At 34.0% G+C, this 18,177-nt stretch overlaps 1 protein-coding gene across 1 annotated transcript in view; it reads right to left on the reverse strand.

The window, feature by feature from the left end:
* The window catches only part of SOS2 (SOS Ras/Rho guanine nucleotide exchange factor 2), a 105,077-nt gene that overhangs the window by 22,807 nt on the left and 64,093 nt on the right, over positions 1–18,177 (reverse strand). The window contains exons 9-16 of the mRNA XM_027553698.1: positions 13,431–13,558; positions 12,268–12,923; positions 11,781–11,862; positions 10,037–10,159; positions 7,257–7,360; positions 4,479–4,701; positions 1,245–1,364; positions 922–1,084 (exon numbers count right to left, since the gene is read on the reverse strand). Of these exons, the coding sequence (XP_027409499.1) occupies positions 922–1,084; positions 1,245–1,364; positions 4,479–4,701; positions 7,257–7,360; positions 10,037–10,159; positions 11,781–11,862; positions 12,268–12,923; positions 13,431–13,558 (1,599 nt within the window). The remainder of the gene's footprint in view (positions 1–921; positions 1,085–1,244; positions 1,365–4,478; positions 4,702–7,256; positions 7,361–10,036; positions 10,160–11,780; positions 11,863–12,267; positions 12,924–13,430; positions 13,559–18,177) is intronic.

Here is an 18,177-nt window from a genome sequence, read left to right on the forward strand (position 1 = left end):
TAACATAATCATTCTGTTGATGGACATACAGGTTGGATCTAGCTTTCTGCTACTATTAGTACAATTAATGCTGCAGAAACTAGATCTTTGTACCTTAATTTTATAGTCCTGAGCCTTTTATTCTATGTCCAAAAGTATGTGTAACATCTGTTAACATCTGTAGCCAGATTGCTTTCCAGTAACACTATAAAAGTTCACATTCTCAATGGCAAATATATTTACATGGCTGAGTCTCTAAATTTCTATACTTTCTATATCTTCCAAATTTTTAATGATAAACATGAAAACATACACCATGTTTACACAATTATTTTTTATAATTTAAAAAAACATTTAAGTTTTAGAAAGCATTCTCTCCATGTTACTTAACTATATACTACAGGTAATTAATTTGTATATTTATATTTAAAATATGTTTAGTCATTTATTTGAAACTGTCAGTCAATCTACTACTGAAAAAATACATTTGGAACTTTATACATCTGAAAGTGAAAGTGTTAGTCGCTCAGTTGAGTCCAACTGGTTGTGACCCCATGCGCTGTAGCCCACTAGGCTCCTGTGTCTGTGGAACTGTCCAGGTAAGAATACTGGAATGGGTAGCCATTCCCTTCTCCAGGAGATCTTCTAGACCCAGGGACTGAACCTGGGTCTCCAGCATTGCAGGCAGAATACTTACCGTCAGAATCACTAGGGAAGCATTTAGGTAAGCATATTAAATAGTCACAAAACACATATTCTTTGATGAATTCTAGGTTTACTAGCATATATTGATGTATTTTCTAATATTGTGATACTGTGCTTCAGGAGTAAGACAGATTATTTATAAACAATTTACTCAAAAAAGATTGGTGGTAGAAGGAATCTCCTTCACATTAATTTTATCTCCTCTCAAAAGATAAACTATTTAAGCCTAAAACTTACCTCAAAGGTATGATCTAGTCTATAGACTGATACTGAATTTACTGCACTGACGATCTCCAATACACCATTGAAATTATTCAAATCTTGAAAAACTTGCAGAATTTCTATAATTCTACTCAGTATTGCCACTCGTTCCTCAAAATTTTCTGCCTCCACAATGCATCTAACCAAAAAAAAAAAAAAAAATCATGGCTTAGAAAGCAAGAAGTGCCTTGTTTCATACAGAAAAAATATACATTTTCAGCCAGAATGTTTGCTTATATGTGACTTAATGTTATAGAAATATATTAAGAAGTAATAATACAAAGTAAGTAAAAACTTACTTTTCAAACCAGAGGGTGAGATTTGTGGTGTGGCGAATCATTTTTAATAAATTTGGAGAATTTATTTCTTTATCTTCTTTGGTCCATACACTCCCTACAAGTTCAGAAGGTTGAACTTTCCTGTGGAACCAAAAATCCATGCACTTAATCTACAAGGGATCAGTATCAAAATTATTTAAAGGCCTCCAAAAGCTTAATAAGAAAAAGATAACTAGTTTAAAAGATAAGTGAACAAACATACAAGGAGATAATTTACAGAGAAACAGAACTGAATAGCTACAGACATGAAAGAATATTTTAACTCTTACTCAGAAAAAAGAACATTAAACCACAATGAAATCCCACTTTATTGCTATCACACTAAAAGAAGTTTAACACCAAATGGATAAAAATGTGGAAAAAAGAGAACTCCCCATCACTGATGTGCAAGTAAAAACAGATATAACCACTTTTCAAAAAATTTCACAATATCTCATAACACTGAAGATATACATACTAGATCATCTAGCATTTCTAATAACATTCAGTCAAGCAAAATTTGCAAGAGTGAAAAATCCCAAACAACCTAAATGCTCATCATTAAGAGGATGGATAAACTGTGGAGTATTCATACAATGGAATACAATACAGCAATTAAAATAAGCAGACTGGAGCGATACTCAGCAACTTGAACAAATGCCAGAAATGATTTAAGTAAAAAAACAAGTTACAGAATGATACACAGGTAGAAACAGACTTAAAATGTGTAAAATAATGCTACGTGTTGTTTATGAATGGTTGTATGTATATAAATTATAAAGACACACATAGGAGTAGTAAATGCCAAATATAGAATAGCAATTATCCTTTGGGAGAAAGAAGAGGAATGGGATTGGAGAGAATCACACAAAGGGTTTCACTTTTATTTGTAATGCTTTTGTTGTTGTTGAGCCCTTACTGTATTATCGTCTATATTTTTTAATAAAAAACAGTTGGAAAAGCAGATAAAATCACTGTATATAGTGATTCAGGATTATATGATTTTTAAAATATTGACCAATGGCATTGCCATCACTGTCCTATAGACCTGGCTATTATAATAAAAAAGTTCAGTAGATTTGAGTACAAAAGGGTACTCTGAACAGTCTTGGAAATAAATTTTCTTAATTGGTTCTATTATTTCACCAGAATTTTAGTTTACAGAGTGTCAATGTTTTACGTATGGTATCCTTCTTCCATAATACACATATCACTTAACAAAGGTATTTCTATGTTTTGAAAGTAGGTCCACATAGAGCTCAGTGCTTTTTTATTCCTGATGTCCATTCATGTAACACTGTAAGGAAAAATCTAACTTCATACTATTTGCTTTGTTATCTAAGTAATAAGTCTCTTCATTCCCACCTATCACAAATCCCACAGTAAAGAAACAACTTAAGTGCCCATGAACCTAGAGGGTATTATGTAACATGAAATAAGTCAAGCAAAGTAAGAAAAACACGTTATCACATATATATGGACTAAAAAATATAACCAACAAATGAATATAACAGACTCATAGATACAGAGAACAAACTAGTGGTTATAGGTAAGGAAGAAGAAGGGGCAGGAGCAACTGGGGTAGGCAATTAAGACCTAACAAAGTACTATGAAGAAAACAAATAAGCTATAAGGATATATCGTATAGTACAGGGAATACAGCCAATATTTTATAATAATTTTAAATAAAATAGCCACAAAAATATTGAGTCACTATAATGTACACGTGAAACGAATATAATATTGTGTATCAACTACAATTGCAATTTAAAAAACTTTTTCCTTAAAAAAATCCTATAATACAAACAAAAACCACTCGAACTCCAAATTATTTAAAATATAACATGACACTCTGAATCAGATGGTAACAACCTCTGATGTGTGTGCTAAAGTCTGAACAACACAACCAGGGCAAATCAGAAACCCAGTTCTAAAGGTCAAGTTTTATATCTGGTGTCTTTCTACACTCTCCACTAACGTTAAACTTTATATATTCTTGCTTTTCCCTGTGTAATCTCAGTTTAAAAAAACAACGGCTGCTAATCAGGATAATTTCTTAAGGATGTTTGTATTTCAAAAGCAGCTCCTGAACGCAGAAAAGTTTCTGATACAACCATAGTGGTACAGGTTAGTGGGTGGTGATTACCTACAAGGCCTATACTCTCTTTTTTGCAAGGCCTCTACTCTTCACAGGAACCTGGGTTGTAAATGAAAGAAGAAAGCTTATATTATGAGGGAGAAGACAGAAAGAAGCTAACGCACTGGGAAAACATAGGGGTTAAAAAAAAACCTGACCGACAAAGAAGTTGATAAAGCAAGTTGAAAAGAGAGACTGAGATACATGAGTTAGTAATTCTGGAATAAAATTTGAAGTAAATAATATGACAAAGCGAAGTGTCTGATTTGGAGTAGAGAGTGACCCTGGAAATGCCACAGCCATGATACTAAAGTTAGGCTGTAAATGGGTGATGTGTGTAGGTACAGGATGATGGCAGGAACTGCTTTATATATAAAGACAAACGATGGGATACAGATAAAAATAGTCAGGCATATTTCTAGCGATTCTTATAAACAGAAGAAAATTATTTACAAGTTTAAAGTATGGTTCATCATCTACTTCAAAAATCCTTAAAGTCAATACTAATTTCAAATAGCTACAGTATTTGAGACTCCTTAAAAGAAGTGAAGAAATCTTTACTCCACTAAGAATTTTTATTCATTTGCCTTGCAAAGCTAACCCAGTCAAGTCCCAAGTCTAACTTTTTATTACAGAGTATTTGAAAAAAAAAAAAAAAGAAGAAGAAAGTTTATTTCACTCAATAGTCCATGGACTGAGCTGCCCAGAGCCTAGCATCTATACTGACAGTCTTTTTTAACTGAAGCAAGTTAAACTAAAGCAATGTGAGAAAGCATCAGGAATAGGAGCTGGGTGACGGTCTAAAGTGCCTGCTTATTCTATTGCATTAGTCTTCTCTTTGCCACTTCTCTTGTGAAGGATTGCTAGTACCTAATCTAGGCCTAAAGAGCAATAATTTATAAGACTTTCACTTGCAGAACAGATTATAATTAAAAAATTGCTATGAACTTTCTTCCTAGCCTATAAGAATAGATGAGGCTTTTTAAGTACACATGAATAATTTTCAGAAAGTTCTGAAAATAGATAGAAATGTTCAACGTTCTTGAAAACACAGCAGCAAATTAATGTTAATTGTCTACCTGTAGAGATCAGATTCCAAAAGGGTCAGCTGACGTGCAATTTCTATTGGATGAAGTGTCATGAGATCAAATGTTTCAAACTGTCCTGGTCTGCTGATATGCCATTCAATTGGTGGAGGTGGACTTTCAAAGGTAATATTATGGCTTATACCATTTGCCTGAGCTTGTTTTTTCCTCTTGATGATCTTAGCAATTGACTCTACCCATTTCTTCATAGCTTTCCCTAGAAAAAGAACACAAACAAAAAAAGCCCTTTACTTGACAAACATTAACTGCAAATATTCATATAATTTGTAACTTTCATCTACTTTGAACAATTATCAACTCACGGCCACTGTTTTACCTAATATCACTCATGTCCTCCCTCTACTTATATTATTTCAAAGCAAATCGAAGGTATAATATAATTTCATTCATATTTAAGTATGTATCTGAAAGTTGAGACTTAAAAAAATACAATACCATTACACATATAAAAATGACAGTATCTTCTTAATATCATCAAATATTTAGTTAGTATTCACATTTCTCTGATTGTCTCAGGGAACCGTCTTCCCACAGTTGGTTTGTAGGAAGTAGGATCCAACAAGATGTACACACTGCACTGAGTCAGTATGTCTCAAGACTCCATTCATCAACAGGTTCCTCTCTTTTCTCTCATTTCTTCAGACAATTTATTTGTTGAAATTCAATCACTTGTGGTGTTTCCCAAGTCTAAATTTTGCCAATTCAATGTTTGTGGCATCATCAGCCCTATTTCTCTGTCTCTGTATTTTCTGTAAGTCAACATATACAGATTGATCTGGTCCAGGACAAACTTAAACATGAATACTTGCAAGAATATTTCTGACAAGAGGCATAAAATGTCTTTTTATGATGTTACTGTGAGTTTGAGAAATGGTAACATTCTAATTCTGTCATTCCTTCTTCACTTATTGGTTGCAATGCTTCTACAAAACCTTTCCCTTTTATGACCCAGCAATTACCACTTCTAGGCATATACCCTGAGGAAACCAAAATTGAAAAAGACACATGCACCCCAATGTTCACTGCAGCACTCTACAACAGCTAGACATGAAAGCAACCTAGATGTCCGTCAACAGGTGACTGGATAAAGAAGCTGCGGTACATATATACAGTGGAATACTACTCAGCCATAAAAAGGAACACATTTGAGTCAGTTCTAACGAGGTGGAGGAACCCAGAGCCTATTATATACAGTGAAGTAAGTCAGAAAGAGAAAAATAAATATTGTGTATTAATGCACATATATGGCATCTAAAAGAGAGTAATGATGAACATATTTGCAGGGCAGCAATGGAGACACAGAGACAAGACTTATGGACAAGGGCAGCAGGGGAGTGGAAGGAGAGGGTGAGACGAATGGAGAGGGGAGCACAGAAGCATATATGCTAACATATGTAAAATAGGTAGCCAATGGAAATTTGCTGTATGACTCAGGGAACTCAAACTGGGGCTCTGCAGTAACCTAGAGGGGTGAGATGGGGAGGGAGATGGGAAGGTTAAAGAGGGACGGGACATACGTACACCTGTGGTTAATTAATGTTGATGTATGACAGAGATCAAGCCAATACTATAAAGCAGTCATCGATCAATTAAAAACAAATAAATATAATTATAAAAAAAAATCTTCCCCCCCAAAAAAACTTTCCCTCATCAACTACTGAGTTATCTTGAGGATTAACTTGTATTGGAAAGGCCTTTAAACAAAACCATTTAATTGTTTTATTCTAATATGTGTATTTTAGAAGCTTCTTATAGCAAATAAAATCTAGTATCTTCATTAAGAACATTAAATTAAAAATCAGCTTAGTACTATAAAGCACAGATGATAAAAATGTGTTTTAAACATCTCAAAATGGAAACAAATCACATTCTCTATTTTAAGTAAAATTCACCTTAAAGAACAAGTAGGAGATGAAAGAAGCTATATTTAATTTACAATATGCCAATATTTTTAATTAATGCCTTATACTATCAGGAAAAACATGAGTTTTCTGGATTCAATAGCATATATCTGATATGTTGCATATTTTGATACATACATTTGTTTGATGCTCACTGCCTAGAGTTTCATTTTATGGACTGTGCTCTGCAACTTCAGGTAGGAAACCCCTATCTTTCAGGTGCCAAAGATATACCAAAAACTTTTCCAGGGGAAATAGATATTATTTAAGAAGCTGTTAGGGCTTCCCTCATAGCTCAGTCGGTAAAGAATATATGCCTGCAATGTATAAGACCTGGGTTCAATTCCTGGGTCGGGAAGATCCCCTGGAGAAGGAAATGGCAACCAACTCCAGTGTTCTTGTCTGGAGAATCCCATGCATAGAGGAATCTGGCAGGCTACAGTCCGTGGGGTCGCAAGAGTTGGACACAACTTACCGACTAAACCACCAATACCAAGAAGCTGTTAACCATTCAAAACTGAAGAATAAGATAAAGGAAAATAAACAGGTAAAATTACACAAATATTTAATTAGTTAAAGGAGTGGCAGCCATGAGACGAGATAAAGTTTTAAATTTACTAAAGAGGACTTCTGACTTAAAAAAAAATATTTTCCTAAAAACCTTTAACACTTCAGGTGGTTCTAAACATATGTGAGAGCCTTAAAGTCTATAAAAATTATTCCAAATCTTACTTCTTTTTTAAAATGAAAAACAGTTTAGCTTCTTAAATTGAAAGTCACATAAATTAAAAAAAAAACAACAAAACCTCATGTGCAACAGAAGAGTCAATCAAATCTTTAAATAATATACCTCTTACACTTGAAATGAAGGATTCTAGTCTTTCAAGCAGCTCCAAGTCTCTTTCAAAGTCATAAAAATGGTGTTCAACCCAGTGCCGAAACACATTTAAGACCCTGACAAAATGAAAAGAAACATATTTTAGTAAAACCCAAGCGTTCAATTATACTTCTTTCACTTCTCTAATGCCATGGTGATACTTTTATACACTAGGGCCAATATAAAACCCAAGAGTTTCTAATTTTATAAGCATGGAAAAGTACCTTTTCTTTTTTTCATATGTAGAAAATTTATTCTCTATAATTACAAAAGCTACTTTTAAGTTCTTCGATTGTAAAAGGATTTCTTTGAAAGACCTAAAATTTGAAAACCAACTAAGATTTAGTGTATTTAGTTCTAAATGCAAGTGCTATCATCAAATTACCTGTATTTGCAGGTAGGCTCACATTCCTTTATTTCAAAAGACAAAAGTATTTCTGACCGAGCTATTTTGTTTTATGCTGCTGCTGCTTAGTCGCTTCAGTTGTGTCCAACTCAGTGCAGCCCTATGGACTGCACCCTGCGAGGCTCCTCTGTCCATGGGCTTCTCTAGACAAGAGTACTGGAGTGCGCTGCCATGCTCTCCTCCAGGAGATCTTTCCAACCCAGGGATCGAACCCAAGTCTCTTACATCTACCTGCACTGGCAGGCGGGTTCTTTACCACCAGGCACCACCTGGGAAGCCCATTTTGTTTTATAGTACCTCATAAATAATTACTTATACCTTGCAAATAAAGATGTAAACAATTGACACAAATATAACATTCCATTCTCCATCACAAAGATACAGTTAGTATATATTAATTTCATTAGCATTTTTCCTTCATTATTTCAATGAATGACTATTTCTAGGTTATCTTCCCACCTACACCCTCCACAACCACCCAGTAATTGTCAGGCAATAGTTTTTTCCCCAGACTAAGAAAATACTCTAAATTTCTAATGGTATCTGGAATAAAACAACCTTAAGGGCCTGGTTAGCTCAGTGGCTTAAGGCATTATCTTCTTACACAAAGAATGACATACTAAAAGTTTTGGCTAAAAGCTATATAGTTGGAAGCATCATCATTCCTCCAAAACTGCATTTATTTGTGGTAATTATCCTTGAAAATAAACATTTAATACACTTAGTTTTAAATTTTCAGTTTATGGTTAACATTAATCAAGGAACCCTAACATTTACAGGAGAAATATTTAATCATATATAACTAATAAGATATCTCAGTTTTCCCATGGAAAAGGTTATGATTCCTATGATTTTCACTTGCACTATAAATAGGCCTAATCAAAGGAGCTTTCAATTTTCAATGCTCACTGAACATTGAAACGAACAAGCAAGCACTGGCTCAGGCAGTCAGATGTAAGTCTGAACCCTGTCCTGTCACTCCTTTTATACGACCTATCTCAAATTACTTTATTCTGTTAACTTTCAATTTTCTTTTAAACGAAGTGAAGGACAAAATAAAAAAGATCAAGCACTTAGGCACACAGAGTAACGTTAACAACTGGCAGATGCTATTACTAAATACATTTTTAGAAATTACTACATAGATAACCAACAAGGACCAACTGTATAGCAGTGGGAACTATGCTCATTATCTTGTAATAACCTATAATAGAAAACAATCTAAAAAAGATAAAAAGTATATATAAAACTGAATCACTTTGCTGTACACCTGAAACTAACACAAGATTATAAATCAACTGTACTTCAATAAATTTTTTTTTAAGTCATGAAAAAACAAATACTGAAATGACATTGTTTAGGTAAGTAACAGAGAGAAGACAATGGCAACCCACTCCAGTACTCTTGCCTGGAGAATCCCATGGACGGAGGAGGCTGGTGGGCTTCAGTCCATGGGGTCACGAAGAGTCGGACACGACTGAGTGACTTCACTTTCACTTTTCACTTTCATGCACTGGAGAAGGAAATGGCAACCCACTCCAGTGTTCTTGCCTGGAGAATCCCAGGGACGGGGGAGCCTGCTGGGCTGCTGTCTATGGGGTTGCACAGAGTCGGACATGACTGACACGACTTAGCAGCAGCAGCAGGTAAGTAACATATATCGATGTATCTTGTGGGAAGAGAGTAGGGAAAGAACTAGAACTTTCATAAATGTTATAAACAGAAAAAAGTCTAGGATTACTAAATGATCACACTGAGACAAAAATGAAATCAAAAGGGTAGAGAGGACTGACAGTAGGCAAAATTCATATAAAATTAAAATATTTTTACTTATTAGGTACCCTAGCCTATAAGCCATAACATATTGCCTGTGAGAGATATCTGATGCATATAACACAGTATATTTTAATAATTAAATTTCTTCAGGGAATTAAGAGTAGCTTCATGGCACCCCACTCCAGTACTCTTGCCTGGAAAATCCCATGGACCGAGGAGCCTGGTAAGTTGCAGTCCATGGGGTCACTAAGAGTTGGACACGACTGAGCGACTTCATTTTGACTTTTCACTTTCATGCATTGGAGAAGGAAATGGCAACCCACTCCAGTGTTCTTGCCTAGAGAATCCCAGGGATGGGGGAGCCTGGTAGGCTGCTGTCAATGGGGTCCCACAGAGTCGGACACGACTGAAGCGACTTAGCAGTAGCAGTAGCAGTCACATAGAACTTGAAAGTTTAACTGCTATGCAATTAATAAAATAACCTACATCTGAATTAAGAGGTAAAAATTTTTGTGCTAACTATATACTGAAAATTGAATGACACATAAAAAATACAATATTCAGGCCAAACCTAAGTTGTACTGGTTGGACGTATTCCTTGCGAAACCTTTTAAGGTCTGTACTGATGGGCTGCTCGCCTTTTTCTAACGCCAATTTATCTGCTTCAGTAGGTTCTGGCTCTGGAATTTCAAATCTAAGAAGAAAAGCAAAATGAGAGAAATTTTTTGTTGTTCAGAAATGAGGATTTCAAATATAGCAGGAAAGACACTTTAACTAATAAGCAAACTTCTTTCCTACCATTTATGTGAAAACTGAAACTGATAAACTTCTCTTAAAGTACTACATACTACAAAACATTGCCCTTTAGCTATACAGTACTGAATACTTATATTCTTATTTTTATCAAAAGTTTAATAACTAGCACTGACCAACGTAGAAAAGGTCAATGGAAAAGATCCAAGAAGACAATCAACAGAGTATGACCTCTTTAAAAACATAACAGAGATACCTTATCTAATCCTATCTTTAATATTTATTTTATTAAAATGAAAGTAAATATGTTTCCACAAATAAATGAATATTAATCCAAAGGAAGTCCCACACTGAATTTTAAATAGTATTTAAAAAACATAACTAAGTGGAAAAAAAAATCAAAGTTTAAAAAAAAAAACACCTTCCCCAACCATAGGAAATGTAGCTATAATATAATAATGGGGCTTCCCTGGTGGCTCAGACAGTGGTGAATCAGCCTGCAATGCAGGAGGCCGGGGTTTGATCCCTGGGTCAGGAAGATCCTCTGGAGAAGGTAATAGGAACCCCAATATTCTTGCCTGGAGAATTCCATGGACAGAGGAGCCTGGTGGGCTACAGTCCGTGGAGTCACAAAGAATCAAACACAACTGAGTGACTAACACTTTCACATAAATAATATAAATAAATAAATATATATATAACATATGTGCATTCCTTATTTTGAACGTGAAAAGGCAACCAAGTAAATCTTCATAGCACATTATACTGACTGAGTCTGGTATAGTTAGCTTCATGGAATAACATAATGATAGAGGTCCAGATAAAAATCTGGTTAAGTTTTAAAATATAAAACAAAATTATGTTGAAGCTCAAATACTACAGTTTAACCTATAAAGCATTTTAAAATACCACTAACATACTCAGTAAAAAAGAAAAAGCCAATTCAAAACTTAATTTTTAAAAATTACTCAATAAAGGAAATCTTAATTTTTTAGGTCTAATAATGATATTGTGATTATGCTTTTAATAAGAATACTTATCTTTTAGAAATACTAATGGAAATAATACTGACAAACATGTTGCCAAGGATTTACTTCAAAATAATCCTGGGACTAGGGTATTCAAATCAACAGGAAAACAGATGAAATACAAGGAGATAATTATTGAAGTTGGATGATTGATAAATGGGGTTTATTAACAGAATATATTTTCTCTTGCGTATGTTTTGAAATTTTTCACAATAAAAAGTTTGTTTTAAAAGTGAAAAGCTTCTTTCAAGGAAGTATTGTTTTATTGCATAGAAAAAATTTCATTAAAATTCATATTTTTTATCCTATAAAAGATTACCACTATAAATTTTGCTAGAATCTGAAAAGATCTGTTATAAACAGGGATTTCAGTAAGTATGCTACTTGAAGAGAATAATAATACTGTGAATTTAATGTTGAATAAATTATGTTCAAAAACTACCTGAGTGCATACTGGGTACCTAGCACTTTGCAAGGTAAAAAAGTTAACTTTTTAAAAAATGTAAAAATAAGTGAAATAAGTATTTTTCTTACCGTTCAATCAGTAAGCTTAGTAATTCCTGTGGTTTACAAAATGAACGATATGTAGTAAGAAAAGTACGAACAAAATTGGGATCTGAAAAGGCAGAGCACAGAACACATTGCATATTCAATTTACTCAGTTTAATTAATTCAAAGTAGCATATTTTGGAGGCCTTCCTTCCTTTCTTTTTTTCCTGGTTCCTCCCACTGTTGCTTTTCCTGCCAATTGTGGTATCTCTTGATAAAGGACTGCTTCTTGATAAAGGGATGTTTTCAAATTCAAGATTCATGAACAAAAAATTTTGATGAATATTTATTAACGAAGTTAACACTATATAGACATTTAATTAGGTATTTATTCCTATTGATTCTGTAGTATTCCTTTTAAATTTTAGAGGCAGTCTATTTTCTTCCTAGGCCCTAAGTGTTTCTGAACAATCTTGAAAAGGTTTTGGATATCCTCTGCCCTATATAACCACTTGTAAAGAGCTCCACATACCTGCGTACATATGATATGTTAGCCTTTCAATTAATTTCACCACAGTTCCTCCTTTAATAATGGGGATTCCACTTCTACTCTGCAAGTTGTCTTCAAAAACAATGTTTTCCTCAGAGTCTTTTACCACAAAACGATACACTTCAGGACTTGGTAATCTCAATGGTTGTTCATTTTCTTCCTTCAATAATACTGAATCTAGCATTCGATCAAGAGTACTACGATACTGAAGGGAAATAAGTGCTGCCATCCAATTATTTTTCTCTTCGGCAGACTTAGCAGCATATATTATGCTGTTTTCATCTTTGGATACTAATTCAAAAGCATGTTTGCACTCACAAGTATCTTCTTTATCACATATTTGTATTTTCCTCATGACAAATTTTTCTTTTAATCTGTATTCTGCACTACTGCATCCTGGAAGGCGTGACTGGCTGTGATTGGGTTTGCAGCTAATCATTAAGCCATCAAAGAGAAAAATATGCCGTTCATGTTTAGCACCAATTCTTGTCAACGGGCCTTCCATAATAAATTCATTACAACACTGTCCAATATCTTTGCCTTCCCATCCATCTATGTTTTTCTGAATTTCATTCATTTTTTTAATAGCCAGGTGCTTGCTTCTTAATTGACGATTATAAAAAGGGCAAACAGGATCCCTAAAAAAAAAAAAAAAAAAACACACACAAAAAACAAGATAAATTTAGCTTACTCAATGGCTAAGCAACCTTAATTGCCTGAAGTATAAACTACTTTAAATCAAGTGACAAAAATATTAAATAACTAAACACTAAATTTTGCACACAGCATTTACTTTCTCCTAACTTTGCCATTAAATAATACATGCTTCAATTTCATTATTCAGAAAGAGAAATCGTAGAGACTTGACATGATTCCTGAGGTCCTAAGAATTGAAATGAAAATAATATTAAATTTCTTATATAAATAATATGTTATTAAATATATCTTTTAAAAATTTTGTTAAATATATCTTAACAATATGACAACACCAATTTTAAAAGGCTAAAGGGCAAAATAAAAATGTAAAACAAAAATATAATTTTCAAGAATGCAACTATCACTGTAAGTAACACTTTAGAAAACCAGACATCAGATATAAGTGAAATACTGCGTAAGCATTCGTATTTTCAACAGTGTGGAATTACCCAGGTCGGCGTCTAGGTGAATACTGCTTGTAAATTCGGTCCATACTACCTTGGAGATTCATGAGAGCAGTAATAGCTTGGTTCAAACATTCTCTGTCTTCATGCTCTTCACTACGTATTTTCAATTGCTAAGAAAAACCAAACAGAAAAATTAAACCTGCATTGTTCAATTCTTTCCCTTTCTCATACTTAGAGGAAGCAGCAACAAACATTATGAACTCTAAAAGAATTTTAAGTATACTTAATAAAAACAACTATAATTTTATATAATTAAGTATACCTCCTGATGCTTCAAAACAGCCCTCTTTCTACATATGCAAATACAATACAAAGTACTATAACCATTACAATCATAAAAAACAAAAAGTAAATTTCCAGGTATTTCCAGAAAATGTCTCGAAAAAGACGTTTTCCAGATATATAAAAATAGTTTAAAATATGCAAAACATGAGGCTTACAAGTTACTTTTATTTGTAACTATGTATAGAGAAAAGATAAATACATACTATTTCACATTCTCTTATGATTAAATTCTTAACTTTTACAGATTTTTAAGAGCTTGCATATTTTTGTTACACAATAAAATCAAGTATGCTAATTTTAGCAATTCAATCTTTCATAAACTTTTCTACAAACAGCATCACAAAAAGATCCAACTGACATTTTTTACAACATAAAATTCAACTATTCTAGTAAACATCAAGAATCCATGAAAATTAATATCCTATCTTACTAATCCTTAGAAATGACACTTATAATAACAAATTACATCATTAATCTTAACAACTCTGGCTTTATTTCATTTAAGCAAAACCTCTAATAGCTCAGTCTCAAAATGGAAGAAAATTCACCTTATAATAAGTAATTCAGACTGGACGATGCTTCAGTGCTTTGACAGAAGAACTCCAAGAGGAGCATTATACAGAGATTATGTAGATATAAATACACATTTATATGAGAATATGGAAAAATTAAAATCGCTTCAGAAAATTTTTTAAAGTTTAAGTCTATTTCATGATCTTAAACTACCTCACTAGAAATTTTGTGATAAATTTTCCTTATACTCCAAGAACAATCTGAAAACCATTCAGCAATGGCTCTTCTTCCTTAGCAAGGAACTGAATGGATGCTGTTTAAGTACTAGGTCCATTACCTTTCACATATACGTCTAGAAATTATTCTCTATATGGAGCACAGACCCATTAGATATTTTTCAAGATACATATAGAAGTCTTGCTATCAAAGATTTGCAATATAAATAATTTAAGTGACTATCATCATCTCCAGATTTAAGAAATAAATTGAAAAGATGAAGGGAAAAAGAGTTAAAAAAAAACCCACCGGTTTAAAAAATGATTAGCACTCGATCACTCTGACTTCTAAAGGTGAAAATTACTACTAAATCACTTCATTTTGCTGTTTGAAAGCTTCTTACAAAAAGATTCTTTTCAGCTCCACTCTAAAATATTTCCCTAATATAGACATTGATGAGACAAAATGCTTAATTACAGATTTTTTATTTTTACTGCTTCTGTTGATCCAAATTTCCAAATTATCACTAATAATGAGGTTCTATCAAAATGAGAACTGCTTTTCAATTTAGGTGTATGAGGACACTAAATTTCTACTGTAAATTTCATCGTAAGGTTGCTCAAACTCTTCCAAGCAAGTGGCCTTATCATTTCTACATATCCATGAATAATTTCAGGCTATCAAAGAGAAATAAAACTTCAGGATGTTTAAAGCATAGGATTTTCCAGTGATATAAGTATACAAAACAATGGCTTTCTTTGGCATAAACACAGTCCAATAATTTGCTAAATAAACATTTCTTGAATTTGGGCAGTAAGATTCAATAAACATCAGATTAATGAAAACCCAAGCTAATTCTCTATAGATATTTGGGAGAACGTATTCTTATCATGATGTAGAAATTACCATACTGAATTACCTTGCATGTAAGTCATGCTCTTTCACATTGATAGTGCTTTCTACATATTTGTCTGTGTTTCTCTTATCTACCTGGTGAATTTAGCCTCTATGATACAGTTCAAATGCCTCCTCCTTAGTAAGCTCTTTCCTTTTTCCTCCCCCTTGAATTTTTTCCTTTGAAATAATATCAAATTTGTAGAAAAGTTATAAAAATAATGTAAGCAACTCTTGTTACTCGGAGTAACCAGTTTTTAACACTTATAAGAATCTCTCTGCATATGCCAGAGACCTGGGTTCGATCCCTGGGTGGGGAAGATCCCCTGGAGGAGATCATGGCAACCCACTCCAGTATTCTTGCCTGGAGAATCCCATGGACAGAGGAACCTGGCGGGCTACAGTCCATAGGGTCACAAAGAGTAGAACATGACTGAGCGACTAACACTACTACTACTACCACAAAGGCTATACCACTCTGTGTGTGAGTGTTATGTGGCATTCTCCTGCTGAACTACCTGAGAGTAGTCTGTGACACAATTCTCTCAGTTCCTTGTTGAGGAAGGTGCTGTGCTTGCTGTGCTTGGTTGCTCAGTTGTGTCTGACTCCTTGTGACCCCATGGACTGTAGCCTGCCAGGCTCCTCTGTCTATGGGGATTCTCCAGGCAAGAATACTGGAGTGAGTAGCCATGCCCTCCTCCAGGGGATCTTTCCAACCCAGGGATCAAACTCAGGTCTCCCGCCATTGCTAAATGGCTCTGAGATTGTTTCTAGAACATCAGGGAAACTCAAATACATCACAAACTATTCTCAAATAGTGTCATTCCCCTTATTCCTTTGATATTTCAGTGTGTCTTAGAACAAAAATTCTTTTACAGTATAGTGATAACTTCAGGAAACTTTTGCTTAATGTCCCAATCCTGTTCTTAGGGCAATCCCACCCACCTCCACCCCACCCCAATACAGGATCCAATCAGTATGCACTTAGTTGTCATGTTTCTATTCTCTCTTTTAATCTGTAATAGTCCCTCAGCATTTGTCTTTTATGGCTCCCTCAATTTAATAACACCAACATACCAGAACAGGATGATAAATTCTAGCATACTCAACACTCATATACATCTTTTTCTAGCTTTCCTAGACAGAGTTGGTAACTCCTGCCTCACTATCCCATAGAATTACTTTTATTAGGCACTTCCTATATTGTAATTATTTATCTGACATTTATCTTCTTTACTAAAACATGAACTCTTTAGCTTGGGGATATATTTTATTCATTTTTAGTACAGTACCCACAAATGGTAGGTACCCAAGAAAGTAATGAGAATGAGTGACTGTTGTATAAATACTTAGAATTTTGTTAAGTGTTTAGACAAATAACAACAATGAACATTTATTAAGCTCTTGATAAAAAGCATTCTGTGCATGCTCTTTTATGCACTGGCTTATTTAATGCTTGTTACAACTCTGTAAGATAGGTACTATCATCATACACATGTCACAGATGAAGAAACTGAGGCACCCAAGATGAATGGCGGAGTCTATATTCAAACCAAGGAACTCAGATTCCATCCTTTTTGCATGCCTCTCTCCAATGACACCGAACACAATTATGCAAAAAACTGGACTATGCCAAACTCTGGTGAATGAATTGAAGGGGATTCCCCTTTATCTTAACCATAAACTGGATAATTACAGTTTAAGAAATAAAATGAAGTGTGCTTTGGGCAAGAGGTCAAAGAGAATAAAAGTGAAAGTGAAAGAAAGTGAAGTCATTCAGTCGTGTCGGACTCTTTGTGACCAGGGACTGTAGCCTATCAGGCTCCTCTGTCCATGGGATTTTCCAAGCAAGAATACTGGAGTGGGTTGCCATTTCCTTCTCCCAAAGAGAATAAATGCCCTTGCAATTTATGCTTAAACTAAGTAGTAAAGGGGAAATAATCTTTCATTAATGTGTACTACCTTATGAATTTGACTGAAGAATATATTCTTTGCTTACCTGATACACTTTTCTCCTTAGTAGCATATATGTGTATTTTGCCTGAGATTTTATACTTTATGTAAGTTTTTTCTTAACTCTAAGACTTCACTGAAACTCTTGAATTTCTATAAACTGCTATATCAATTCGGGATATGAATTCATTTATGTTCAACTCTTTGTGACCCCATGGACTGTACGATTTTCCAGGAAAGAATACTGGAGTGGGTTGCCATTTCCTCCTCCAGGGGATCTTCTGGACCCAAGGATCCAACCTGCGTCTCCTACACTGGCAGGTGAATTCTCACCACCGAGCCATCTGGGAAGCCCATCTATTACAGATATATGTGCCTAAGACAGGAGAAATTATATTAAATTATGAATTTATCTCTAGTTTATCATGCTGGGAGTTCAGTTTAGATGTGAAATAATATATGTGATCAATTCTCTTTTGGTAATAATAAACTTCTCTCTAGATTTTCATAAAAATAGGATTTTAGAAATTTGGTGGGAAATTCACCTCAATAAAACCTGTTACTTCTCTTTATGTGCTTTTTAAAAATGTGCATTATCTTCCTTCAGATATCTTTGAGTGCTGTGTCAGTACTGAAACAGTAAATATTACATAGTAAAATATTCTCACATATTTTTTTCAAGAGCCAGAACATTTCTTTTAATAGACATTATCTCAACTTCTTGATGTTATAAATACACTTAAATACACACACAGGAATTCTTTTTTGTCACTTTCTCTGTAGGTGACAAAGTAATTGTTACATAATGTTAACAATTAGGGAATCTAGATGAAGGGAGCATACTATTTTTGTAACTTTTTCCCTATAT

The sequence above is a fragment of the Bos indicus x Bos taurus genome, chromosome 10 (assembly GCF_003369695.1).
Source record: "Bos indicus x Bos taurus breed Angus x Brahman F1 hybrid chromosome 10, Bos_hybrid_MaternalHap_v2.0, whole genome shotgun sequence".
Classification (NCBI taxonomy): domain Eukaryota; kingdom Metazoa; phylum Chordata; class Mammalia; order Artiodactyla; family Bovidae; genus Bos; species Bos indicus x Bos taurus.